Genomic DNA, 24306 nt, shown 5'->3' on the forward strand with positions numbered 1-24306 from the left:
CTCCTCCTCAGGTACTACAGTGCACACTGTCCCTATGGGGGAGTGCCACTTCAATGGTTAGGGTTTTTCCTGTAGTTGACCAATTATTACAGACTTTGATTCGTGTCTCCCCAGTGATGGTTCCCCTGCCCGCTGCAGTGCCGCTCATGGCACCTTTTCTGCTATCGATCTCATGATATCCTCTCCTGCTCTCGTGGCTTCCTTAGATTGGCCTCCCCATGATGATCTTTGTGACAGTGAACACTTTCCAGTGAGTCTATCATTCCCCTGCCATCGCAAGGCAGACAGGCCCCCACATTGAGTCCTCTGCAGAGCCAGTTGGCCTTTATATATGTTCACTATGTACTTTGACATGTCTGCCTCAGATTGCATTGATGTGATCATGCAAGACGTCTCTGCCACTCTTTTTCGTGCCACTGGCACTGCTATCCGTACCCACAGCCACAGGTCTCACTTGTCATCAACCAATATCATAATGGACTAAGGATTTAGCAGTCACTATCCAGGACCGCTGATGGGTGCTGCAGCGATTTCAACGACACCCTTCACAGACTAACTTTATCACTTTTAAGCGTCTTCATACTAAGGTTTACTACCTTATTAAGCAGAGTAAAAGGAATGCTTTGAGCACTATGTTTCCTCCCTGGGGATGTATGCCCCTTTATCGCAGATTTGGTCCAAGCTCCATAAGCCTTCTGGGCCACCAGCAACAATCAACTGTCCAGGGTCTTACCTTAGAGGACGTTCTGTGTACTGATCCATCGGTCCTTGAAGAACACCTCGCAACACAATTTGTGACAGCATCGGTGTCCTCCTCCTATCCTGCTATGCTGAGTTGAACAAACCCCTCTCTGTTTCAGCTCCCATCAAGCTGAATCCTTAATGAACCTTTCACTGAATGGGAATTCTTGGAGGTTCTTACCTCTTCCCATGATGCAGCCCCAGGCCTGGATTCTATCCATAACCAGATGATCCAGCTCTTGGATGTTAACCAGAGGCAACATCTCCTAGGGTCTTCAACCGCATTTGGCTCACAGGTGCCTTCCCCTCACAATGGTGAGACAGCATATTTATCCATGTCTGTAAGCCCGAGAAGAACTCAACATCTCTCAACAGCTACCACCTGATTAGCCTGACCAACACAGGATTTTGTGTTAAGTGTCACACTCTTCCTCATCATCATCAAAGTGCTTGTAACCTCTCTTGGGCCTCTGGTTATCCGGGCATTATATGTTGACGATTTTTGTGTCTGGTGCAGCTCCCACTTGGTAGCATCTGCTGAATGCCAGCTCTGAGGTGCCACCAATCTGCTTCTGCATAGGCCGCCTCCCTTGCTTCCAATTTTTTCCTTCAAAAATGTGGGTTACACATTTTTGCCATGGTCCGACAGTACTATGCTATTCAGAACTTTATTTAGGCGAGCAGCACCCAGATGTTGTAGCACAGTCCTGTTTCTTGGGCCTTACTTTCGATAAACAGCTGATGTCGCTGCCCCATATTCACCACCTAAAGACTACCTGCATGCAGAAGCTTAATGCTCTCCACCTCCTGGCCCACACATCTTGGGGTGCAGACCGTGCTTCTCTTCTCCATCTTTACTGTGCTCTAGTTTTGTGCAGACTAGATTATGATTGCCAGGTTTATGGCTTGGCAGCCCCTTCCACTCTGAAACTATTGGACACTGTTCATCATTATGGGATGCATCTGGCTATTAGTGTCTTTTGCACTTGTCGTGTCAAAAGTCTCCTCACAGAAGTGCGAATTCCCACTCTGCAAATATGACAGACTCAACTCCTGGTTTCTTACACAATCGCCTTTCAATTATTCCCTGACCATCCCGTGTAACCCGTCCTCTTTGCAAATGAGGGATGTCTCCCTCCTGATACCTTCCCTCGGGTGTTAGAATTCCACTCACTTCCCTCTGTTGGGGTCTCCAGTCATTGGAAAGTGCCCCGTGTATTCCCCCCCTACCCCCCACCCCCACCCCCCAGCCCCAGATGGTGCCTCAGCCATGGATCAGGACTGATCTATTCCAGGATATTAAGGTCTCCATCGCACCTATGACATTCCAGGATCTTGTACGTTCCATCCTTGAAGTGTTCCAAGGTGCTACCATCTTGTGCACTGATGGTTCTGAAACAATAGAGAAGGCTGGATACGCCTTTAGTCTCCTACTCACATGGAATACCATTTACTGCTGGCATCATGTAGTGTGTTCGCAGCAGAACTGCTAGCCATTAACAGGCCCCTCCAATTTGTTTCTCAGGCCTCCTTCCTCAGTGTTTTAATATATACCGACTCAGTGAGTAAATGAGTAGCTTGCAGGCTACAGGCAGATGCTACTGTTGTCACCCTTTATTCTCTGCTATCCACGGCCTTCTCTGCGCACCTGACTATGCTGCCTGCTCCATGGTCTTCCTCTGTGTCCCAAGTCATGTGAGCATCCCAGGGAAAGAAGTGGCTGACTGTTTGGTTAGAGAGGTAGAACTTACCCCATTCGCTTTCATGATACCATGTGCAGATATGCGGATACACATCAAATCTCTCTTTGCTCGAAAGTGGAAATACATAAGGTACATTACTGCACTCAGTAATAACTCTGCACAGTCAAGGAGACTGCTGCATCTAGCGCTCTTCTTTCCACTCCTCTCGGAAGGAGTCCACTGTCTTATGCCATCTACGCATCGGTCATACTAGGGTCACTCACTGTTTTCTCTTGAGTAATGAGCCACCATCCATAGTGTGGCTGTGGAGCCAGACTGACAGTATCTCGTATATTGATGGAATTGCCCCTTCTTTTCAGTTATAACGTTTTCGGTTTTTAGTTTGAAGCAGAACCGATGGGGACTCTTTTCTACCGATGAAGCCTCAGTTTTTCATTGAACACCTCGAGGATAAGTTTGGAGAAGTGACAGCGCTGTCCAAGATGCGAAATGGCGCAGTCTTAATTCAGACACCATACCGAGCGTTAATCGCCTGTGACAAGCTGGGTGATATTCCTGTTTCCGTCACTCCCCATAAAAGTCTCAACATGGTCCAGATTATTTTCCATCGTGACCTCCTCTTGCAGTCTGACGATGAGCTACACGCCAATTTAGAACAGCGGGGTGTTTATTTCATCCGGCGCATTTACAGGGGACCCAAAGGCAACAGGATTGCTACCGGCACCTTCATCTTAGCCTTTGAGGGTGATTCATTGCCTGAAGAGGTCTAAGTGATGGTTTACCACTGTGACATAAAACTAAACATCCTTCCCCCTGTGTGGTGCTTTAACTGCTGGAAGTTCGGACCCATGTCTTCCTGCTATACTTCCAACACCACACGTTGAGACTGCAGACGTCCACTGCACCCAGGTACTCCATGAGCACCTTGCATCAACCATGGAGGGCACCACTCACCCTGCTCGTTAGACTGCCCAGTACTCCACAAGGATCAGAAAATTATGGAGTACAAGACCCTTGACCAGTTGCCTCACACAGAGGCTAAACATAAATGTGAGAGATTACACCCCATTCGGCTGATGTTGACATACACGGCAGCTACATCTCCGTCCCCATCCCAAGTGCCAGTGGTTCTTCACTCCATGCCACGTACAGTGGGCCCTCCTGGCCACCAGAATACATCTGCCCCCTTGGTGGTAGGGGGCAAATCTTCCTCCGTTGCTCCAAAAGCACCTACTTCAGGAGCATGGCCCCCCCAAACGCAAGGGACATTTGTCTCCTTCCCCCTGCCAGAGAAACAATAGTCTCGTTCGGCTCCTCTCATGGCGAAGGGATCCCTTAGGGCCCTATCTTCCAAAGTTTCCACTAATGCCATGGTGGACGCTCACCAGTGGCTCAAGGAGCAAAAACCTGCTGGATGAAGAGCTTCTCGGTCGTCCTTCGTGCCTGAAGCTGGTTTGGAGAAATCTTCCCAGGAAGCCCCTAAAGAGAAGTGAGAGAGCAAGCAAACTAAGAAGAAGTCTGCTAAGACCAACGCTCCCTATCAATGCTGCATCTGAAGATGCAGTGGAGACCTTAGAATCCCCTGCGGACTGGATCTCACTGATGCCTCATCCACCATAGGAATGGCTACAAATACTCAGTCGGAGGCAGCAGGTGACCCTGAGGCATAACCTGCCTCCTTGCGCGCTTCATGCCTTCCCTGTCTCATGATAACATCATCCTCCAGTGGAGCTGCTGCAGTTTTTTCCACCACCTGGCTGAGCTACGGCAACTGTTAAGCTTTACACCTCCTATTTGCATTGCCCTCTGCGGCTATAAGGGATATTACAGGAACCATAGCGACTATAATAGACTGTCAGGTGGAGTTTGCGTCTATGTCCTGAACTCAGTATGCAGTGAACCTGTGCCACTTCAAACCCCTCTTGAAGCTGTGGCTGTTGGGAAAAGGATGACACAGGAAATAACTATTAGCAACATATATCTTCCTCCAGATGGTGCAGTACCCCTGAACGCATTGGCTGCACTGATTGATCAACTCCCTAAACCTTTCCTACTTTTGGGAGAGTTTAACACTCATAACACCTTTAGAGGTGGCACAGGTCTTACTGGCCGAGGTAGAGATGTCGAAAATTTACTGTCACAACTCGACCTTTGCCTCCTAAATACTGGGGCCACCACACATTTCAGTGTGGCACATGGCACATATTCAGCCATTGATCTCTCGGTTTGCAGTCCTGGCCTTCCCCATTATCCACTGGAGAGCACATGACGACCTGTGTGGTGGTGACCACTTCCCCATTTTCATGTCACTGCCCCTGCGTCAGGCCCACCGACGCCTGCCCAGATGGGCTTTAAAAAAGGCGGACTGGGAAACTTTCACCTCTGCTGTCACCATTGAATCTACCCCACACGGTAACATCGATGTGGTGGTTCAGCAGGTAACTACAATGATCGTTCCTGCGGCTGAAAACGCGATCCCTCGTTCTTTAGGGTGCCCCTGGCGAAAGAGAGTCCCTTGGTGGTTGCCGGAAGTCACTGAGGGAATTAATGAGTGTCGGCAAGCTCTACAGCAGCATAAGCAGCACCCTTCCCTGGAGCACCTTATAGCCTTTAAAAGGCTCCGTGCCCAAGTTCGCCAGCTTATCAAAAGGCGGAAACAGGAGTGTTTGGAGAGGTACGTGTCGACCATTGGGTGCCATACATCACTTTCCCAAGTCTGGGCAAAGGTCAAATGAGTTTTTGGGTACCAGACCCCAACAGGTGTTCCTGGTGTTAACATAAATGGCGTGTTATCTACAGACATAAACGCGATTGCTGAGTACTTTGCTGAGCCCTATGCTCACGTCCCAGCATCGGAGAATTACCCCCCAGCCTTTCACGCTCTGAATTGGGGGATGGAAGAGAAAGTCCTCTCGTTCACTACACGCCACAGTGAGCCATATAACGCCCCATTTACAGAGAGGGAGCGTCTCAATGCCCTTGCACATTGCCCCGACACTGCTCCTGGGCCGGATCAGATCCACAGTCAGATGATTAAACACCTCTCATCTGACTATAAGCGACATCTCCTCATTGTCTTCAACCAGATCGGGTACAATGGCGTCTTTCCATCACAATGGCGGAAGAGCACCACCATTTTGGTGCTCAAACCCAGTAAAAACCCGCTTGATGTGGATAGCTAACAGCGTATCAGCATCACCAACATTCTTTGTAAGGAGTGTATGGTGTGTCGTCAGTGGGGTTGGGTCGTGGAGTCACGTGGCCTACAAGATCCATGTCAGGGCAGTTTCCGCCAGGGTCGCTCTACCACTGATAATCTTATGTCCCTCCAGTCTGCCATCTGAACAGCCCTTTCCAGACGCCAACACCTGGTTGCCATCTTTTTTGATTTACAAAAAGTGTGTAACATCACCTGGTAACATCATATTCTTGCCACATTATACGAGTGGGGTCACTGAGGCCCGCTCCTGATTTTTATCCAAAATTTCCTGTCGCTTCATACTTTCCATGTCCAAGTTGGTGGCTCCCATAGTTACCCCCATTTCCAGGAGATTGGGGTCCCGCAGGACTCTGTATTGAGTGTATCTCTCTTCTTAGTGGCTATTACGGTCTAGCAGCAGCTGTAGGACTGTCCGTGTCACCCTCTTTGTATGCAGACGACTTCTGCATTTTGTACTGCTCCACCAATACTGGTGTTGCTGAGCAGTGCCTACAGGGAGCGATACCAAAGGCACAGTCATTGGCTCTATCCCACAGTTTCCAGTTTTCGACCACAAAGTCGTGTGTTATGCACTTCTGTCGGCATCGTACCTTTCATCCAGAACTTTACCTTAATGACGATCCACTCACTGTAGTGGAGACATATCGATTCTGAGGACTGGTTTTCGATGTCCAATTGACTTGGTTTTGTCACCTTTGTCAGCTTAAGTGGAAGTGCTGGCAGCACCTCAATGGCCTCTGCTGCCTGAGCAGCATCAACTGGGGTCCAGATTGCACCACGCTGCTGCAGCTCTACAGAGCCCTTGTTCAATCCTGCCTTGACTATGGGAGTGTGGTTTATGGTTTGGTGGCACCCTCAGCGTTGCGTTTATCCGACCCAGTGCACCACTGTGGCATTCGCCTAGCGACAGGAGCTTTTAGGACGAGTCTGGTGACGAGCATCCTGGTGGAGGCCGGAGTCCCTCCAGTGCAGGTTAGGTGTGCACAACTGCTGGCCAGTTAAGTTGCATGCGTTTGTAGTTCTCCTGTGCATCCAAATCACCATCTCCTCTTTCCACCATGGCGGTTCATCTCTCGCATCGGCGGTCCTGATCAGGGCTTCCAATTGCAGTCTGTGTCCAATACCTTCTTTCCAAACTGGATTCCTTGCCTTTACCACCTATATTTGAGGTCCATTCACGTACACCTCCATGGTGTACACCTAGGCTGCGGCTTCGCCTGGACCTCTCGCATGACCCTAAGGACTCAGTTAACCTCGCGGCTCTCCACTGCCACTTCCTCTCAATTCTTGACATGTACCGAGGCCACAAAGTGGTTTACACCAACATCTTGATGGCTGACGGTCACGTCAGCTTCGCATATGTCCATGGAGGACATACTGAACAGCATTCCTTGCCCTATGGCTGCAGTGTTTTCACTGCTGAGCTGCTGGCTATATCTTGTGCTCTTGAGCACGTCTGTTCATGCCCTGTGGAGTTGTTTCTTCTGTCTACTAACTCCTTGAGCAGCCTACAAATTATTGACCAGTGCTATCCTCATCACCCTTTGGTAGCAAGCATCCAGGAGTTCATCTATGCCCTGGAATGGTCCAGTCGTTCAGTGGTGTTTGTCTGGATCCCAGGCCATGAACTTGCCAACAGGCTAGCCAAACAGGCTACGTGGAAACCGCTTATGGAGATCGGCTTCTCTGCAACTGACCTGTGTGCAGTACTATGCCATAAGGTTTTGCGTCTTTGGGAGACGAAATGGCATAACCTCAGCACACACAAAAAACTGTGTGCCATTAAGGACACTACGAATGTGTGGCAATCCCGCATGCGGGCTTCTTGCTGGATGGTTCTCTGCCAGCTCCGCATTGGCTACGCTTGGGTGACACACAGCTACCTCCTGTGCCTCCTCCGTCACGAGGACCCACCTCGATGTCGCTGTGGTTCACGAATGACAGTCATCCATGTCTTGCTGGACTGCCCACTTTCCGCCACTCTGCGGCAGACTTTTAACTGTCCAGCACCCTACCTTCGTTGTTGGGAGACAATGCCTCAACAGCAGCTTTAGTTTTATGTTTTATACATGATGGTGACTTTTATCATTCTGTATAAGTTTTAGCAGGTGCCCTTTGTCCCTTTGTGTTCTTCGCAATAATGCTTTTAGGGTGGATGTTTTAATGTGTAGCAGAGTGGCTGGCTTTTCCTTTTTATTCTAGTGTTCAGCCAGCCATGGTCATCTGCTCTCATGTTTTTACCCCTTCTACCGGTTTCTTGCTTCTCTCTGTGAATTTCTTTTCCTGTGTTGTCCATAGTCATGTTGGTTGTCCTTCTGTCATTCTTCTGGTTCTTCCTTTTTCCTGTTATTGTGTTGTATGTCTCCTTTCGTTTCTTCTTTCCCTTTTGTAATTATTTTACCAGGAACAAGGGACCGATGACCTCTCAGTTTGGTCCCTTCCTCTCCACCCCTCTTTTAAACCAACCAACCAACCATCATATGATTTGGTTTGTTTACACTCCATACCCTTGTTTTCTCTTTGTTGATGTTCATCTCTTTTCAAGATACTATCCAGTCCATTCAACTGATCTTCCCAGTCCTTCGCTGTCTGTGACAGAATCACAAAGTTATCAGCAAACTTTAAAGTTTTCATTATTTCTCCCTGAAATTTATTCCTCTTATGTAGTTCTTCTTGGTTTTACTTACTGCTTGCTCTGTGTATAGACTGAATAACATCAAGGATAGGTTAGAACCCTGTCTCAATCTGTAACCATTGCAGTCATAAATGAAAACAAAAAAATATTAGCACAGACTACTGATACGTGTTACACACGTAATTTACACATCACATACATTTCCTTATTTACATGAGATGAACGTGTAGATGTTTACAAGAGGAGTGAAAATGGTTCAGAAAGAGAGTAGGTACCGGTAATTAGGTATTTGAAGCAAACAGCTCTGCTCCTGACGCAACAGTCCCCACACCCCAAACCCTCCAGTATTTCTAGTTTATTCATAAACATGGTAAGTTTAAAGTACTCGGTACAGTACAACAAAAAATTAACACCACATAACATCTTAATTTCTCTTGGAATTTGATATTTCTATATATACTTCTAATACTGAATGGACATCTTTCATAAAATATCCTCGTAAGTTTTGAAGGCTCTCTGTGAGTTTTTATGGGTATGATAGCCACACTTTCATAGTACAGTGGTCACATTCATCTTTTGTTCCAGCAGGGCCAAAAATTTTAGTTACAGAAATATTATTGTGCCATGTATGTACACAACTGTATGTTCAGTTGTTCAAATGTGTTCCTAAGGGGATACTATAACATATTGCCCGTGCAACTAATTTCTTGCCCCTTTAGTTATAATCTGTATATGTTCAGATCAGGGTAAGAGTTAAATAGTGCTCCTGTTCTCCTCCCCTTTGGTCCTTCATAGGTAACATACTGCGTACACACGGAATATTCACCAAAAAGGCTCACCAGAAACAGTATTTCTGAATTTATCTTGGCATTTTTGTTATTTGTGAAAAAAATCCATTAAATATGAGATGTATGTTGGCTATTTCAGATTTGTACAGAAGTGAGAGATGGCTGGAACACCTTCGAACAAAGACTGTCATTGTGACGTGTTAAAACTGAGTAAATGTTGCCAATGAAAAACGTAGACTTCAGGTTATCTTACAGACCAGTCTGTAAGCATAAACTTTATTTCACATTCACATGTGTCAGCTCACAAACAGTTGACACCTTCTAACCTATCCTAGAACCCAGGGCTATGTTGCAGAACAGTTGGTAACCACCACCGAGTTTCTTGTGGGGGAAGGAGGAAGAGACACTATCACACTTGAAACCAAGTGGATAAATACAACCACAATTTTTTTAATAATTTATTAATTTGAACAGTTAAGGACAATGTGCCGTATGTTACTCATTTTTTTGTCTGCAAGTATTTCCTAAGTCATGTATTTATTACAAATTTCCAATGTAGCACGTGAGATGGCACAATACTAGGAAGTGCTAAACATGCGTTCAGGAGGAACTGGGTTTAAATCTCCTCATGGACATCCAGATTTTATTTTTTCATGATTTCCCAAAATAACTTATGGCAAAGACAAACATTGTTAATCTGAGAAGGTTATTGTCAACCTCCTGCCCTTTTGTTGTTCTTGTGCTAGTGCTCCATTTCAAATGACTTAGGTAAAGCACTTATCTTTTCCTTCATTCCTGAGAACCTTCTATGTAGAAGTTCTGTGGGATTTCAGTCCCCAGGTTTGATATATTGTTTTTATTTTCAGAATGAGATTTTCACTCTGCAGCGGAGTGTGCGCTGATATGAAACTTCCTGGCAGATTAAAACTGTGTGCCCGACCGAGACTCGAACTCGGGACCTTTGCCTTTCGCGGGCAAGTGCTCTACCAACTGAGCTACCGAAGCACGACTCACGCCCGGTATTCACAGCTTTACTTCTGCCAGTACCTCGTCTCCTACCTTCCAAAATTTACAGAAGCTCTCCTGCGAACCTTGCAGAACTAGCACTCCTGAAAGAAGAGTGAAAATCTCATTCCGGAAACATCCCCCAGGCTGTGGCTAAGCCATGTCTCCGCAATATCCTTTCTTTCAGGAGTGCTAGTTCTGCAAGGTTCGCAGGAGAGCTTCTGTAAAGTTTGGAAGGTAGGAGACAAGGTACTGGTAGAAGTAAAGCTGTGAGTACCGGGCGTGAGTCGTGCTTCGGTAGCTCAGTTGGTAGAGCACTTGCCCGCGAAAGGCAAAGGTCCCGAGTTCGAGTCTCGGTCGGGCACACAGTTTTAATCTGCCAGGAAGTTTCATATCAGCGCACACTCCGCTGCAGAGTGAAAATCTCATTCTGGAAACATCCCCCAGGCTGTGGCTAAGCCATGTCTCCGCAATATCCTTTCTTTCAGGAGTGCTAGTTCTGCAAGGTTCACAGGAGAGCTTCTGTAAAGTTTGGAAGGTAGGAGACGAGGTACTGGCAGAAGTAAAGCTGTGAGTACCGGGCGTGAGTCGTGCTTCGGTAGCTCAGTTGGTAGAGCACTTGCCCGCGAAAGGCAAAGGTCCCGAGTTCGAGTCTCGGTCGGGCACACAGTTTTAATCTGCCAGGAAGTTTCATATCAGCACACACTCCGCTGCAGAGTGAAAATCTCATCCTGGAAACATCCCCCAGGCTGTGGCTAAGCCATGTCTCCGCAATATCCTTTCTTTCAGGAGTGCTAGTTCTGCAAGGTTCGCAGGAGAGCTTCTGTAAAGTTTGGAAGGTAGGAGACGAGGTACTGGCAGAAGTAAAGCTGTGAGTACCGGGCGTGAGTTGTGCTTCGGTAGCTCAGTTGGTAGAGCACTTGCCCGCGAAAGGCAAAGGTCCCGAGTTCGAGTCTCGGTCGGGCACACAGTTTTAATCTGCCAGGAAGTTTCATATCAGCGCACACTCCGCTGCAGAGTGAAAATCTCATTCTGGAAACTTCCCCCAGGCTGTGGCTAAGCCATGTCTCCGCAATATCCTTTCTTTCAGGAGTGCTAGTTCTGCAAGGTTCGCAGGAGAGCTTCTGTAAAGTTTGGAAGGTAGGAGACGAGGTACTGGCAGAAGTAAAGCTGTGAGTACCGGGCGTGAGTCGTGCTTCGGTAGCTCAGTTGGTAGAGCACTTGCCCACGAAAGGCAAAGGTCCCGTGTTTTTATTTTATTTTGTTTGCTTATATTCTCATTAATATGTGTTTATTTAATTCCATGTGGTGACCAATTTTTTTCTTTTGCATGTTTTTAGTCACAGGACCATAAGTTATCAGAACTAAATCCCTTTTAGCCATGGTGACTGATGGTTATAAAAACCACATCAAAAGACTTGCAAAATACGTAATTTGAATTTGCAAACCGACAAAAATTGTGTGTAGCTGCTACAGTAAACATAATACCTCCTTAAAAAAATAACAAGATCATTGGAAAGCTTGTAGAGCTAAAGTGGAAATATGTGGATGTCAGCATCTAAAGTAACAATAGTAGTAGTAAGGTAAAACTTTAAACTGTGACAAAGTGCAGAACGGATTCCAGCAAGCTGTACACCATGTGGTTATAATTAAACTTTCCCTATTTAACACATTATAACATGGAAACTAATTACCGTACGAGTACCAAACACTGTAGCATCAATGTCCAGATTATGGGGTGCATGATTTCCATGCATCACAGCACCACCATCTAGTTCCAACTATGGCCACCAGGTGCCGTGATCAGTCATTGTGATTCGTAGCCTCACATCCCTAACCTGTCGCAGTGCACTTGTTGATGTGTCAACTTGAGCTTGGACAAAAGAAGCAGGGCATTATTGCTGAAACTCTTTTATCAAAATGAAGTAATGCTGCAACTGCACTTCAAGAATATCGCCGACTGAAAGGATTATGGTAGTATCCCCTTTCTCTACCTGCTGTATGGAGCATGCTGAAGAAGTTTGAATTAGCTGGAGAACTGGGTGTCACTCCGGGAAGAGGCCAACGACTGGTTGCATCACAGGTGGTTGACGAATTTACTGTTGCTACAGCAGACAATGCTGCGTGTAGTTCCCGATCGTCAGGCAATGTGCATGCTGTGTCATGACAGTGGGACATCCCCTGGTCCACTGTACCGAAGGTGCTTTGAACCATTCTCAAATGGTACCCATACAAGGTCCATATCGTACAGCATCTTACATCACAGCACGCACAACAATGTGTTGACTTTGCTCTTCACTTTCTCACAAGGATTGGAGTGGACGAGGACTGGCTCTGGACCATCCTGTGGACAGATGAAGTTCATTTTTCTCTGATAGGCGAGATGAACATACAGAATTGCTGAGTGTGGGGATCTTTACCTCCAGTCACTGTGTGTGAAGTTCCTCTTTATGGTGAACATGCCACCATATGGTGTGGCGTAATGACTATATTTATCATTGGCCCTCTTTTTGTTGAACAGGTTGGCACTCAAGGACCAAAGATGTGCAACGTAACTGGCCAGCGTTACTGCAATATGCTTTGCCATGTCATACCCGCCCTACAAGAGAGAGATGAATTGAACTTAACAGTTTTCATGCAAGACAGGGCCCCATCGCACATTGATCATGAAGTTCACCTGCTTCTCCGAAACACATTTGGAAATGATCGAACTATCAGCCGCTCATTTCCAAATGCTTGGCTGGCACGATCACCTGATCATGTTCCCCGTGATTTCTGGTTGTGGGGCTGCCTGAAGGATGGGGTTTACCAGGGGAACATTGACACATGTGCTGATCTGAAGCACAGCATATCAAGAGAGGCAGCCAGCATACCTATGGAGATGCTTCATTCTGCAGCGCAGAATGCAGTCCTGCACTTTCAGATTCTTCTGGATACTGATAGGAATCCCCCCTTTGTAGCAATAATGGTAACAGTATGCAATGGTATGATGTACCATAGCAACACACTTAAGTGTTTAGATTGATTTGATTCTGCATCATTTCACTTCCCAATTTCCTTTACATTAATGCTGCCAACTTTTGTCCTCATATGGTAATTACTTTCCTTGTTATAACGTGTTAAATAGGGAAAGTTTAATTATAACCACTTGGTATATTGCATGTAGTAGCTCCATACATGAGTACCATGATCGTTCCAGGGAACAATGCTTCAGATACAGTAATATGTGCACAGGAGATATTAAATAGGATGTAATCTTCTACACCTTTTGACACTCATATAGAGAACAATTCAATATGGAAAGAAACGCCACACATTCTGATGCTTTTTAAACAATGCAATCAATATTAGCAACTTGCGCCCTTTTTATTGTTGCAATCCTCCAGTACAAACAATTAAACATGGTCACACACTTCATCCCATTTCATTTGTCCAACAATCATCATTTTTTGTGTAAAAATTAACATTTTAACTAAATATTTCTGGTGAATATAATATCTAACAAATTTTTTACTCAGTGAGTCCATTAGAACTCGGAAGAAATAACAATATTAATTATTACAACACTGTATGAAAATAACCTTTATTACTTTTAGTTAAAAGTATAATCTGGCTTGAAATGAGAGTATGTTAAGTTAGGACAGTAAATTGCAGTAATTATCCCAGTTACATATAATTGTGGATAAAATAGTTCTTTTTATAAATAAGTTGAAAATGTTTCTTTTTGACATCTTCTTTTCCATTGAGCAAGAGGGCACAGTAATTCAAACAATGGACTCACTTTCAGGAGAACAGCAGTTCAAATCCCCATCCAGCCAAGAATTAGGTTCTATAATTTCCCCAAGCCACACCCAGCAAATGTCAGAACGGATCCTTTGTAAGGTCAAGACCAATTTTCTTTTCTGTCCTTCCTCAATTTAAGCTAGAGTTCTCTCAAAATAACCTCCTCATCATTGTAATATCAAATCTTAAGCTCCCTACCTTCTTTTTAACTTCTATTCCATTGACAAAATTGAAACTTGCAGCATATAAGTTTAAAAGCATAATATACTTCCTGCTGTCATTAAAGATGAGGTTTTTCACTATGATGCACACTAATCCCTGCATGATCACGGGTAGAAATGGATCTGTGGTTGCTCCTGCCAATTGTAAAAAAAGAAAACAATATTAGACCAGTTATTGCACTGACAGTGCAGCTCATTTTGGAACAGCTCTTAGGACTGGGCCCGATCTTTAATCCGGTCCAACATTTTCCAAATTAAATTACTTTCAGTTCCTGAACGACAATTGGCCTCCACTATTTTCTGGTTTTTACAATATTGTTGATCCATTCAGGAAAGGATATCCAACACAGCACATGCTAGTACACATCCACTGTTCAAGAAAGTCCTATGTGCCTCACTTTTGAGCGAACCTGCTCATGTAATTATAATCTAACCACATCGTTGTAATCCCATGACAATGCAGGGATCACACTGCTAACATTAAAGATGTAAGTATATGCTGGGAATATGTGCCTGTCGTGTCTAGATATGGATACTTCAATAAATGACTGCCATAATAGATAGCCATTGGTTTGATGATGTGGTATGTATGGGGAAAGCATCCAGTGGCATGCTCCACAACTAAAACAATCAAGCTTTGCCAAAATGGTGGCCACAAAAAATTGACCATCTCACTATACATAAACAAAAGCTTTAATACATATAACTTATATTTCCAGCCCCCTTGGCTACATTGTAGGAAGAGAATGAGACAAGGAGAAATGGAGGGAATCCATTCATCCCATATTTAAAGTGTTCCAGATTTAATGATAAATTGTTCATGACAGCAGACTTCCATTTTGTTGCTGAACATGTTGAAGACACATTCAGGCAAGTAATATCAATAGAGAAACTGAGGAATTGACCTGTACTGATTAAGACATTGAATGCTGGTAATTATAAGTCACTGGTGTTGCTATTTTATCATAAACTTGGACGCATACCTGTCAGAATTGCTGTCTGTAGAAGACTAAATGTGATATACAGTCAATTATTTGTTGGTTGAGGTAGATATTTGAAAAATTCTGTTTTTGAAGTCCCTTATTTGATATTAAGATAAAATGGTTATCCCATTTATCCCACCAATAGACCAATTGCAGTACAAAACTTAGTGCCCCTTATTGCCTCTTTAAAACCTTCTGGGGAACAGAAGTGTATGACCAACAGCACCATCTTCAATAGTTTTGTAGCCTCTTCTCACCACAGCTACGGAAGGCTGACAGCTGGATCATTATGAACAAATCTAGTTGACAGCCTTCTGGCAGAAGCAGGTATCCTACAACTGCACGTCAGGTGCCAACAACTCTTAATAAATTGGGATAACAATATGCTAGGTAACTGGACACCTAATTTATCTGCTTCTGTTTAATAATCAAGAGTTTTGACTATTAATGAATCATGCTAGTACAGGTGTACCAATTGAGGTATGCTTGGAAACTATAAGTAGGGAACTTCAACTCCTTCCGTTGGCTAGAACTACATCAGCCACTCCACTATGGTGTGAAATCTACTGGAGATAAGCATGGATCTGTTCTGAGAACTGGAGGAGGAGGAGGAGGAGGAGGAGGAGGAAAAAAAATACAGACTCCTCGATCTTCTGATGTTTGTTGGTTTCAGCCAGTCCCATGCAGATGTTTGCAGACAGGATGAAAGTTGAAGAATGAGTAGATATTTCTTTTTTGCATGTAGAGGGTCAAGAACAGCATGCCTTACCAAACATATGCCACAGTGGATAACTTCTGAACTATCCAGAAGAAATCAACCATACTATGTTGAAGACTTATTTTGCACATTAGACTGCCAGTATTTCATCATTCAGCGAGAGACCATCCCAGTATGTTTGTAGTGTCCGGTGATGATGGCTTATATTTTTGTTGAATATAGTGCTGTAAATGAATTGAGATGAAAATTAAAGTTAAGTGACTGAATAACTTCCGTACTCTCAGATGTCGCAGGAGCGCATTACAATCATTCTTAAGAAAGAGTAGTTTTATAATAAAATTAAATAGCTTCAATGGTTATGTTGACTAAGGGATGAGCATGTGAGAAAAGGCTGTCACTACACAATTGGCTGCCAGGGGCTTCACTGCACTCAGCCCTCATACTTAACCTACATAAATAAAGGTACAGCTATCATCAGCCTGAAGGTTTGAACACTACAGTGCTTTACTAGGTGTGGTCTTATTGGAGGTGGTATACTGTTGCCTTCCTCTGACTTTTGAAATGACTTGGCATATTTCACAGTGTCAAACATTAACAGAGGTGAAAGAAATGACGAGTCGTGGATAAAAATCCTTGGACTGACCAGAGATTGAACCCAAGGCCTTTGGATCCATAATCTGGCACTTTACCACTGAGCCACCAAGATGCACCACACCTACATAATCACCATAAATTGTTTTAGATCCTTTTAAGCATTTTTCTCACACATATATCTTATCAGCCTCATGTCTTAGACTTCTTAATTGTAATAAAGGCTAATTTTATCACAGCCTGTGCAGTGACGTGTGCACGAAGTTTCAAAAGGTTGCACATGTGGCAGTACTATGTTGTCTGCAGAGGGTGCTGCCTCTGTGTGTGTGTGTGTGTGTGTGTGTGTGTGTGTGTGTGTGTGTGTGTGTTGCTACAGCTCTTTGTGTACATAGTCGGTTCTTGCTCAATGTTACTTAAATACTGTGTTTAAGTTGTTAACACTTGTGTGGAATAAAATTGTGTTCAGTTTACTGGTCATGTTGTACTTATACCAATTACAAAAGCCTGATACAGAACTCTCCATGCTGCTGACAGTGGAGGGGAAGGCATGGAGGATGTGACACATCACATAGCACGATTGTGAGACGTGGTGGTTCAGCTTGACCCCCCCCCCCCCTCCCCTCCTCTCATTTTCCTATTTTTGTTAACTAGCATCCATCTTTTGATAAGAAGACTTGCCTGACTCTGGTATTGCCCTCTTTCGCCACAACCATGATGTCAGTGCCATGGGAGATGATCACTACTGTTCTCTTGTAAAGTTGCTGGCTACTTACCTGGTGTTTCTTGGTTACTTATTCTTGTGCCATTGCACTCCCACCACTGTGTTGCCAATAGGGACAAAATGTCATCAGGACTGTCACACAATCGGCCAGCAAACCGTGAATACCTTTGGACATAATATTAATACCAGTAATTTTCTGATCTCTCCCAGATCACTTGTTTCCACATCCAAGGAGCAGTTAAAGGCAAATCTCACTCTTTCCAGGTATTAGGTGGTATGTGTACAAATCTTGTCTGAAATTGCTCTTAACACTTCAGAACTATCCAAGAGAAAAAATACACACACACACACACACACACACACACACACACACACACACACACACACAAAAACATGTATGTACATACATATGTGTGGAGGAAGGGTGAGGGTGAGGGCAAGGTTCACATGCTTGATTGAGCTTGCAGGCTGCCTTCTCCCCTGACGCAACAGCAGCACACCTAGGGCATCAAATCAAAACTATAGTATCCATGGCGTTAATGTTTATGGGTAATGTACTGATATGAATGGCACCCCTTTCCCAACACCCCACACCAACAAATTATGCCTCAAAACATATTTTTTGAGAGTGCATTCAATGTACGCTCACTCCACTTTCACATGTTTACATTTATTTATGCATTGTGAACATTATCTCCTTACAGCTGTCTTAAAAACTTCTGTTGCAAAATTCTGCAACAATATTAATAAAGAAATAATATTCATGACATGTAAATAAATATAAACATTTGAAGACAGGACATCAGGTGTCTTGAAATGTCGTAGAAGAACATATGCTTATAAAAGCAACTGGCCTCGGCTGATTCATTATAAATTGTCCTCAGTTTCAAGAGTTGTAGTGTTCTAATACACCCACAATGAACCAGAATTATTTATTAATGTTCATACACGAATGGATAGAAAAACAAAATATGGCAGTGAGATATGCAGTTTGAGTCAACAAGCCATTAGAATTAACAATAATTTTCGGCTACAGGCAGCTCATTGGAGTGTTTGAAATTTAGTGTGTTAGTATCCAAAAATCATCATTAGCAAGCATATTTAAAATATTTTTCCGAAAAAGCTTATTATGTCTGATGGGATAGGCATGCATTATTTTTGTAATACTAAATAAAATGGGAGCACCTCACTCTTTCCCCCTTGAATTTATTGTGCAGGCTGTATTGAAACCAATTACAGGCCAGTTGCCTACCCATAGTTAAGCCCCTTAATTTCATACTCCATTCCTTTGTTTAGCTTAATAGTTTGTACCGACTTGTTTTACAGTATATTGTGCATATAATACATTAAACATTATGTACTCTGCAAAAACATTAAATTGTTGTACATTGAATTGCATTTGTTTTACTTTTTCAACAAAAAATCTCATTACAGTGGGTTCCCATACGAAATTATAGTTATTGATGATGGAAGCCCAGATGGAACTTTAGATGTTGCCAAAAAGCTTCAGGAGATTTATGGCAGTGAGAAAGTGGTGTTGAGACCACGGGAGAAGAAACTTGGTCTGGGAACAGCATACATACATGGAATTAAGCATGCAACTGGAAACTTCATAGTGATAATGGATGCAGACCTTTCACATCATGTGAGTGGCAAAGTTATTCATTACATTTATAAGAAATTATGTTTAATATTAGTCTGCATGTTATTTATAATATATTATTGTTGGTTGCAGCCCAAATTTATCCCCCAGTTCATAGAAAAACAAAAATTAGGGAATTATGATCTCGTATCAGGAACCCGTTATGCTGGATCCGGAGGAGTCTATGGATGGGACTTCAAACGGAAGCTTGTGAGCCGTACAGCTAATTTTCTGACACAGCTACTGTTAAGACCAGGAGCATCTGATCTTACAGGAAGTTTCAGGTACATGCAGTAATTGTCCTGTCATTGATTGTATAAAGTATGTTCTTACTGTTAGCAGAGGCAATATGAGTGACCCTGCTGTCCATCCTCTTGACAAGATAATAAAAAAAATAAAAAAAAAATAAAAAAAAGACAAAGATGGCTGAGCCAGGAATTAGAAAAATAATTTTTTCTGCAGGATAAAGTAGCTCTGGGGAAAATGAAATTGGTCACTTGAACACATTCTGTAAATATTTGGGAAAGGCAACAATAAAATAGAAGCATTGAGTCATCAATAAGAGCACAGAAAATATGAAAACCTTGCTAGCTATTGAAGGAATCCTTTGAGTTACACACACACACACACACACACACACACACACACAGATATAATATATATATAAGAAACATTCCACATGGGAAAAATATATATAAAAAACAAAGATGCTGTGACTTACCAAATGGGAAAGCGCTGGTAGATAGACACAATAAAAAACACACACACAAATTTCAAGCTTTCGCAACCCAAGGTTGCTTCATCAGGAAAGAGGGAAGGAGAGGGAAAGACAAAAGGATGTGGGTTTTAAGGGACAGGGTTAGGAGTCATTCCAATCCCGGGAACGGAAAGACTTACCTTAGGGGGGAAAAAAGGACACACACACACACACACACACACACACACACACACACACACACACACACACACTCATCCGCACATATACAGACACAAGCAGACATATTGATATATGTCTGCCTGTGTCTGTATATGTGCGGATGGATGCGTGTGTGTGTGTGTGTGTGTGTGTGTGTGTGTGTGCGTGTGTGTGTGCGTGCGTGTGCGCACGCGTGAGTGTAAACCTGTCCTTTTTTTCCCCCTTAGGTAAGTCTTTCCGCTCACGGGATTGGAATGACTCCTTACCCTCTCCCTTAAAACCCACATCCTTTTGTCTTTCCCTCTCCTTCCCTCTTTCCTGATGAAGCAACCTTGGGTTGCGAAAGCTTGAAATTTGTGTGTGTGTTTTTTATTGTGTCTATCTACCAGCACTTTCCCGTTTGGTAAGTCACAATATTTTCTGTGCAGCTACATTGTGCCCTATCTGAGAACAGTATCACATTATGGCAAAACTTTCCTCACATATTTACACTGCAAAGTGAGATACTATGCCAAAAAAGTGTTGTTATATACCAAACTACCCAGTTTGGGAAGTTCCTTTAGATTAATCAAAAAACTGACTCAGATGTTCTGCAGCAGATATAACAAAGAATTTACTTGCAGGTAATTATTTTAATCTGTAATAAAAGTATTTGAACATGATCAGATAGTCTCAGTGTAAAAGAGTAACAAAAACCTATTTATAGCAATATTGTCTGTTATTCAATCATGACTGTTTGTTAAAATTTATAAACAAGCTTTAATAATTCTTCATTTTCTTGCTTCAGTTATTTTAGTGCCACATCGTGTTTCGAGATACGGGATTGTCAGATAAGAATGGCAGTACAATAACATTAACATAAAGACATATTTCAGCATAAGATTTAGTTGCAAAGATATTTTTATTTTGCTTTGCCAGTTTTGACACATTAATTTGTTGTCTTCAGAAGCTTACAAAATTAAATTAAAAATTTTTCATATATCTTACAAGGACAACCAAATGAACCTGTTAGAAAAATTTGGAATATATAAACATTCCTACTTAAATCAAAAGATCTGTTGAATGATCAGCTTGCATTGAAAAACAGACACTATTTTGATTGTATAGCATCTCGTATAAAATGTGAAAATTAGCCCATTCCTTTAGATATTAGAACTATATGCCATGTTTTTTCAAATGTACTATATATAACTTTCATATATACCTTAGTTACACTTTTTGTATGCTGCTGACAGAACAGTTTGACTTCTTCATAAATGCAATTCATTTACTGTAAAATATCAATCAGTGTTACAATAATCACATACAATATGCACAATTGTGAACATATCATGGCATTATGCTTCTATGAAGATATGGACTTCTGCTAAATGAATACTAAGTAACTTTCTGTAACACACTTCTCATACTTTACATAAATGTATGGTCAAGGTCTAATTTTGTAGGCTTCTGAAGGTGACAGATTAATTTGTTGAAACCATTAAAGTGAAATAAAAATATCTAAGCAACTGATGACTGAATTTTATTATGAATTATACTCTACAGTTGCTAAAAAAGTAACAGCTACAAATAAAATGATTAAGACATACATTTAATGTAGTATTTCTTCAAATTGTGAGCTTCCAGTGAAAAAGAAAATGTTACAAATGTTTGAGAGTGCATTTAGTTATTTTCCTACTTTGTCATTAATGTGGAAATGTAAATAATGATTTTAATCAAAATTTCACTCACAGGCCAAAACATTATGGCTACCTGCTTAATAGTGTGTTTATCTACCTTTGCTATTAAACATAGCAGTGATTTTGCATGACGTGGATTTGACAAACCATTGGTGGGTTTCTCCAGTTATTTTGGCACCAGATGACTTCTCAAGAGTCACGCAGTTCATGTACCTTGCAGGCCAGTGGTTTGTGGGTGTTGAACTGGGACCCATTAGCATCCCAGATGTGTTCCATTGAGTACAGAAGGGTTTAATTTGGTAGCAAGACATCATTGCGAGTTTGCATACCACTACAGCACAGACAGTTATCTTGCTGGCAGATGCCATCAGAGTTGGGGAAGACATCAAGTAGGCCTATTAATGGATGCAGCTAGTCTGATATAATGATCATTCCATTCACAGCTGTCATTATGCCTTTTATTACTATCACAGTTCCCATTGAAGGCCAGGTGGGGATGCCCCTCATAGCATAACAGTACCCTCTCCAGTCTGCGTCTGTGGTGCAGTGCATGTTTCAAGCAGTCATTCTCTTACATGGGGGTGCACCCATGCACGATTGTGGACCTAATGTAACAAAAAAATGTGATTTGTCTGACCAAGCACATGTTCTTATTGATACACAGTCTAGTGTCAATAATCCCATGCCTTCTACAATCATAATTGATAATGCAGTTGTGTCAATGCACCAGCATTGTATTCTGTCAGCAGATGTATTTTATTTTATTTTTATTTTATTTACACGTCAAGCTCCATAGGACCAAATTGAGGAGCAAATCTCCAAGGTCATTGAACGTATCAGTACATGAAATTACAACCTAAAAGTAATAACAAATAAAAATAAAATGTTCATGAACCCACAAAAAGTCAAGCTATAAGTTAAGTCAACAATACAACAAGAATCAGCTTAATTTTTGAAGGAACTCCTTGACAGAATAGAAGGAGTGACTCATGAGGAAACTCTTCAGTTTTGATTTGAAAGCACCTTGATTACTGCTAAGATTTTTGAATTCTGGTGGTAGCTTATTGAAAATGGATGCAGCAGGATACTGCACAACTTTCTGCATAAGAGTTGAGGAAGTCCGATCCAAATGCAGGTTTGATTTCTGCCAAGTATTAACTGAGTGAAAGCTGCTTATTCTTGGGAATAAGCTAATATTGTTAACAAGAAATGACAGTAAGGAATATATATATATTGACAGGCCAATACCAAAATACCCAGACTCGTGAACAGGGGTCATCAAGAGATTTGTGAACTTACACCGCTAATTGCCCGAACTGCCCGTTTCTGAGTCAAAAATATCCTTTTAGAATGGGAAGAGTTACCCCAAAATATCATACCATATGACATAAGTTAATGAAAATAAGCAAAGTAGATTAATTTTCATGTCGAACGATCACTCATTTCAGATACCGTTCGAATAGTAAAAGTGGCAGCATTAAGTGTTTGAACAACATCCTGACGATGGGCTTTCCGCGACAGTTTACTATCTATCTTAACACCTGGAAACTTGAACTGTTCAGTTTCACTAATCATATGCCCATTCTGTGAAATTAAAATGTCAGGTTTTGTTGAATTGTGTGTTAAAAACTGAGTCTTAATGTGATTTAGTCTTAGCTTATTTTCTACAAGCCATGAACTTGTGTCATGAACTGCACTATTTGATACCAAGCCTATGTTGCACAACATCCTGTACTACCAAGCTAGAGTCATCACCAAATAGAAATATCTTAGAGTGATTCGTAATACTACAGGGCATATCATTAATATAAATAAGGAACAGGAGTGGCCCCAACACTGATCCCTGCCCCCCCCCCCCCCCCCGCCCCCACATCACAGCCATTCTCAACACTGTGAATAATGAGCTTTTGCTGTTTGTTGCTAAAGTAAGAGGTGAACCAATTGTGAGCTACTCCCTGTGTTCTGTAACGGTCCAACTTCTGGAGCAATATTTTGTGATCAACACAATCAAACGCCTTAGTTAAATCAAAGAATATGCCTAGCGTTCGAAATCTTTTGATTAACCCATCCAATACCTCACAGAGAAAAGAGAATACAGCATTTTCAGTTGTTAAACAACTTCTAAAGCCGAACTGTACATTTGATAGCAAATCGTGTGATACAAATGATCAATTATCCTTACATACACAGCCTTTTCAGTAACTTTAGCAAACACTGATGGCATAGAAACAGGTATAAAGTTGTCTACATTATTCCTGTTTCCCTTTTTATAAAATGGCTTTACTACTGAGTACTTTAATCGTTCAAGAAACTGTCCATTTCTAAAGGAAAAATTACAAATATGGCTAAACACAGGGCTAACATGTGCAGCACAGTACTTTAATATTCTGTTAGGCACTCCATCATATCCATGAGAGTCCTTAGTCTTCAGTGATTTAATTATTGACTCAATCTCGCCCTTGTCTGTTTCACAGAGGAGTATTTCAGATATCAATCTCAGAAAGGCATTTGCCAAGAGAGTTAAATGATTCCCCCTAGAAAGTAAATTTTTATTTAATTCACTGGCAATGCTCTAAAAATGATTGTTAATCACTGTACATGTATCTGATTTATCAGTAACAGAAATATTTTTACTATGAGCTGACTTTATATCGTCGATCTTGTGCTGCTGACCAGACACTTCCTTCACAACTGACCACATGGTTTTAATTTTATCCTGTGAATTAGCTATTCTATTTGCATACCACATACTCTTTACCTTCCTAATAACATTTTTAAGCATCTTACAGTACTGTTGGTAATGGGGCTACTGTAGCTTGATTATGACTACTTCTAACATTTTGATTTAATTTCTGCTTTGGTCTACATGATATCCTTATCCCTCTATTCAGCCATCCAGGCTGCCTTTTACTGCTAGCCATTTAGAACATTCTAATGGAAAGCAACTCTCAAAGAGAGTG

The 24306-nt window shown here is 42.3% G+C and overlaps 1 protein-coding gene across 1 annotated transcript in view; it reads left to right on the forward strand.

Annotated features, from left to right (window-relative positions):
* Positions 1–24306, forward strand: part of LOC126416812 (dolichol-phosphate mannosyltransferase subunit 1) — a 49517-nt gene that overhangs the window by 17929 nt on the left and 7282 nt on the right. Inside the window, exons 2-3 of the mRNA XM_050084694.1 lie at positions 18544–18754; positions 18845–19035. Of these exons, the coding sequence (XP_049940651.1) occupies positions 18544–18754; positions 18845–19035 (402 nt within the window). The remainder of the gene's footprint in view (positions 1–18543; positions 18755–18844; positions 19036–24306) is intronic.

Source organism: Schistocerca serialis, chromosome 8 (assembly GCF_023864345.2).
Source record: "Schistocerca serialis cubense isolate TAMUIC-IGC-003099 chromosome 8, iqSchSeri2.2, whole genome shotgun sequence".
NCBI classification, from domain to species: domain Eukaryota; kingdom Metazoa; phylum Arthropoda; class Insecta; order Orthoptera; family Acrididae; genus Schistocerca; species Schistocerca serialis.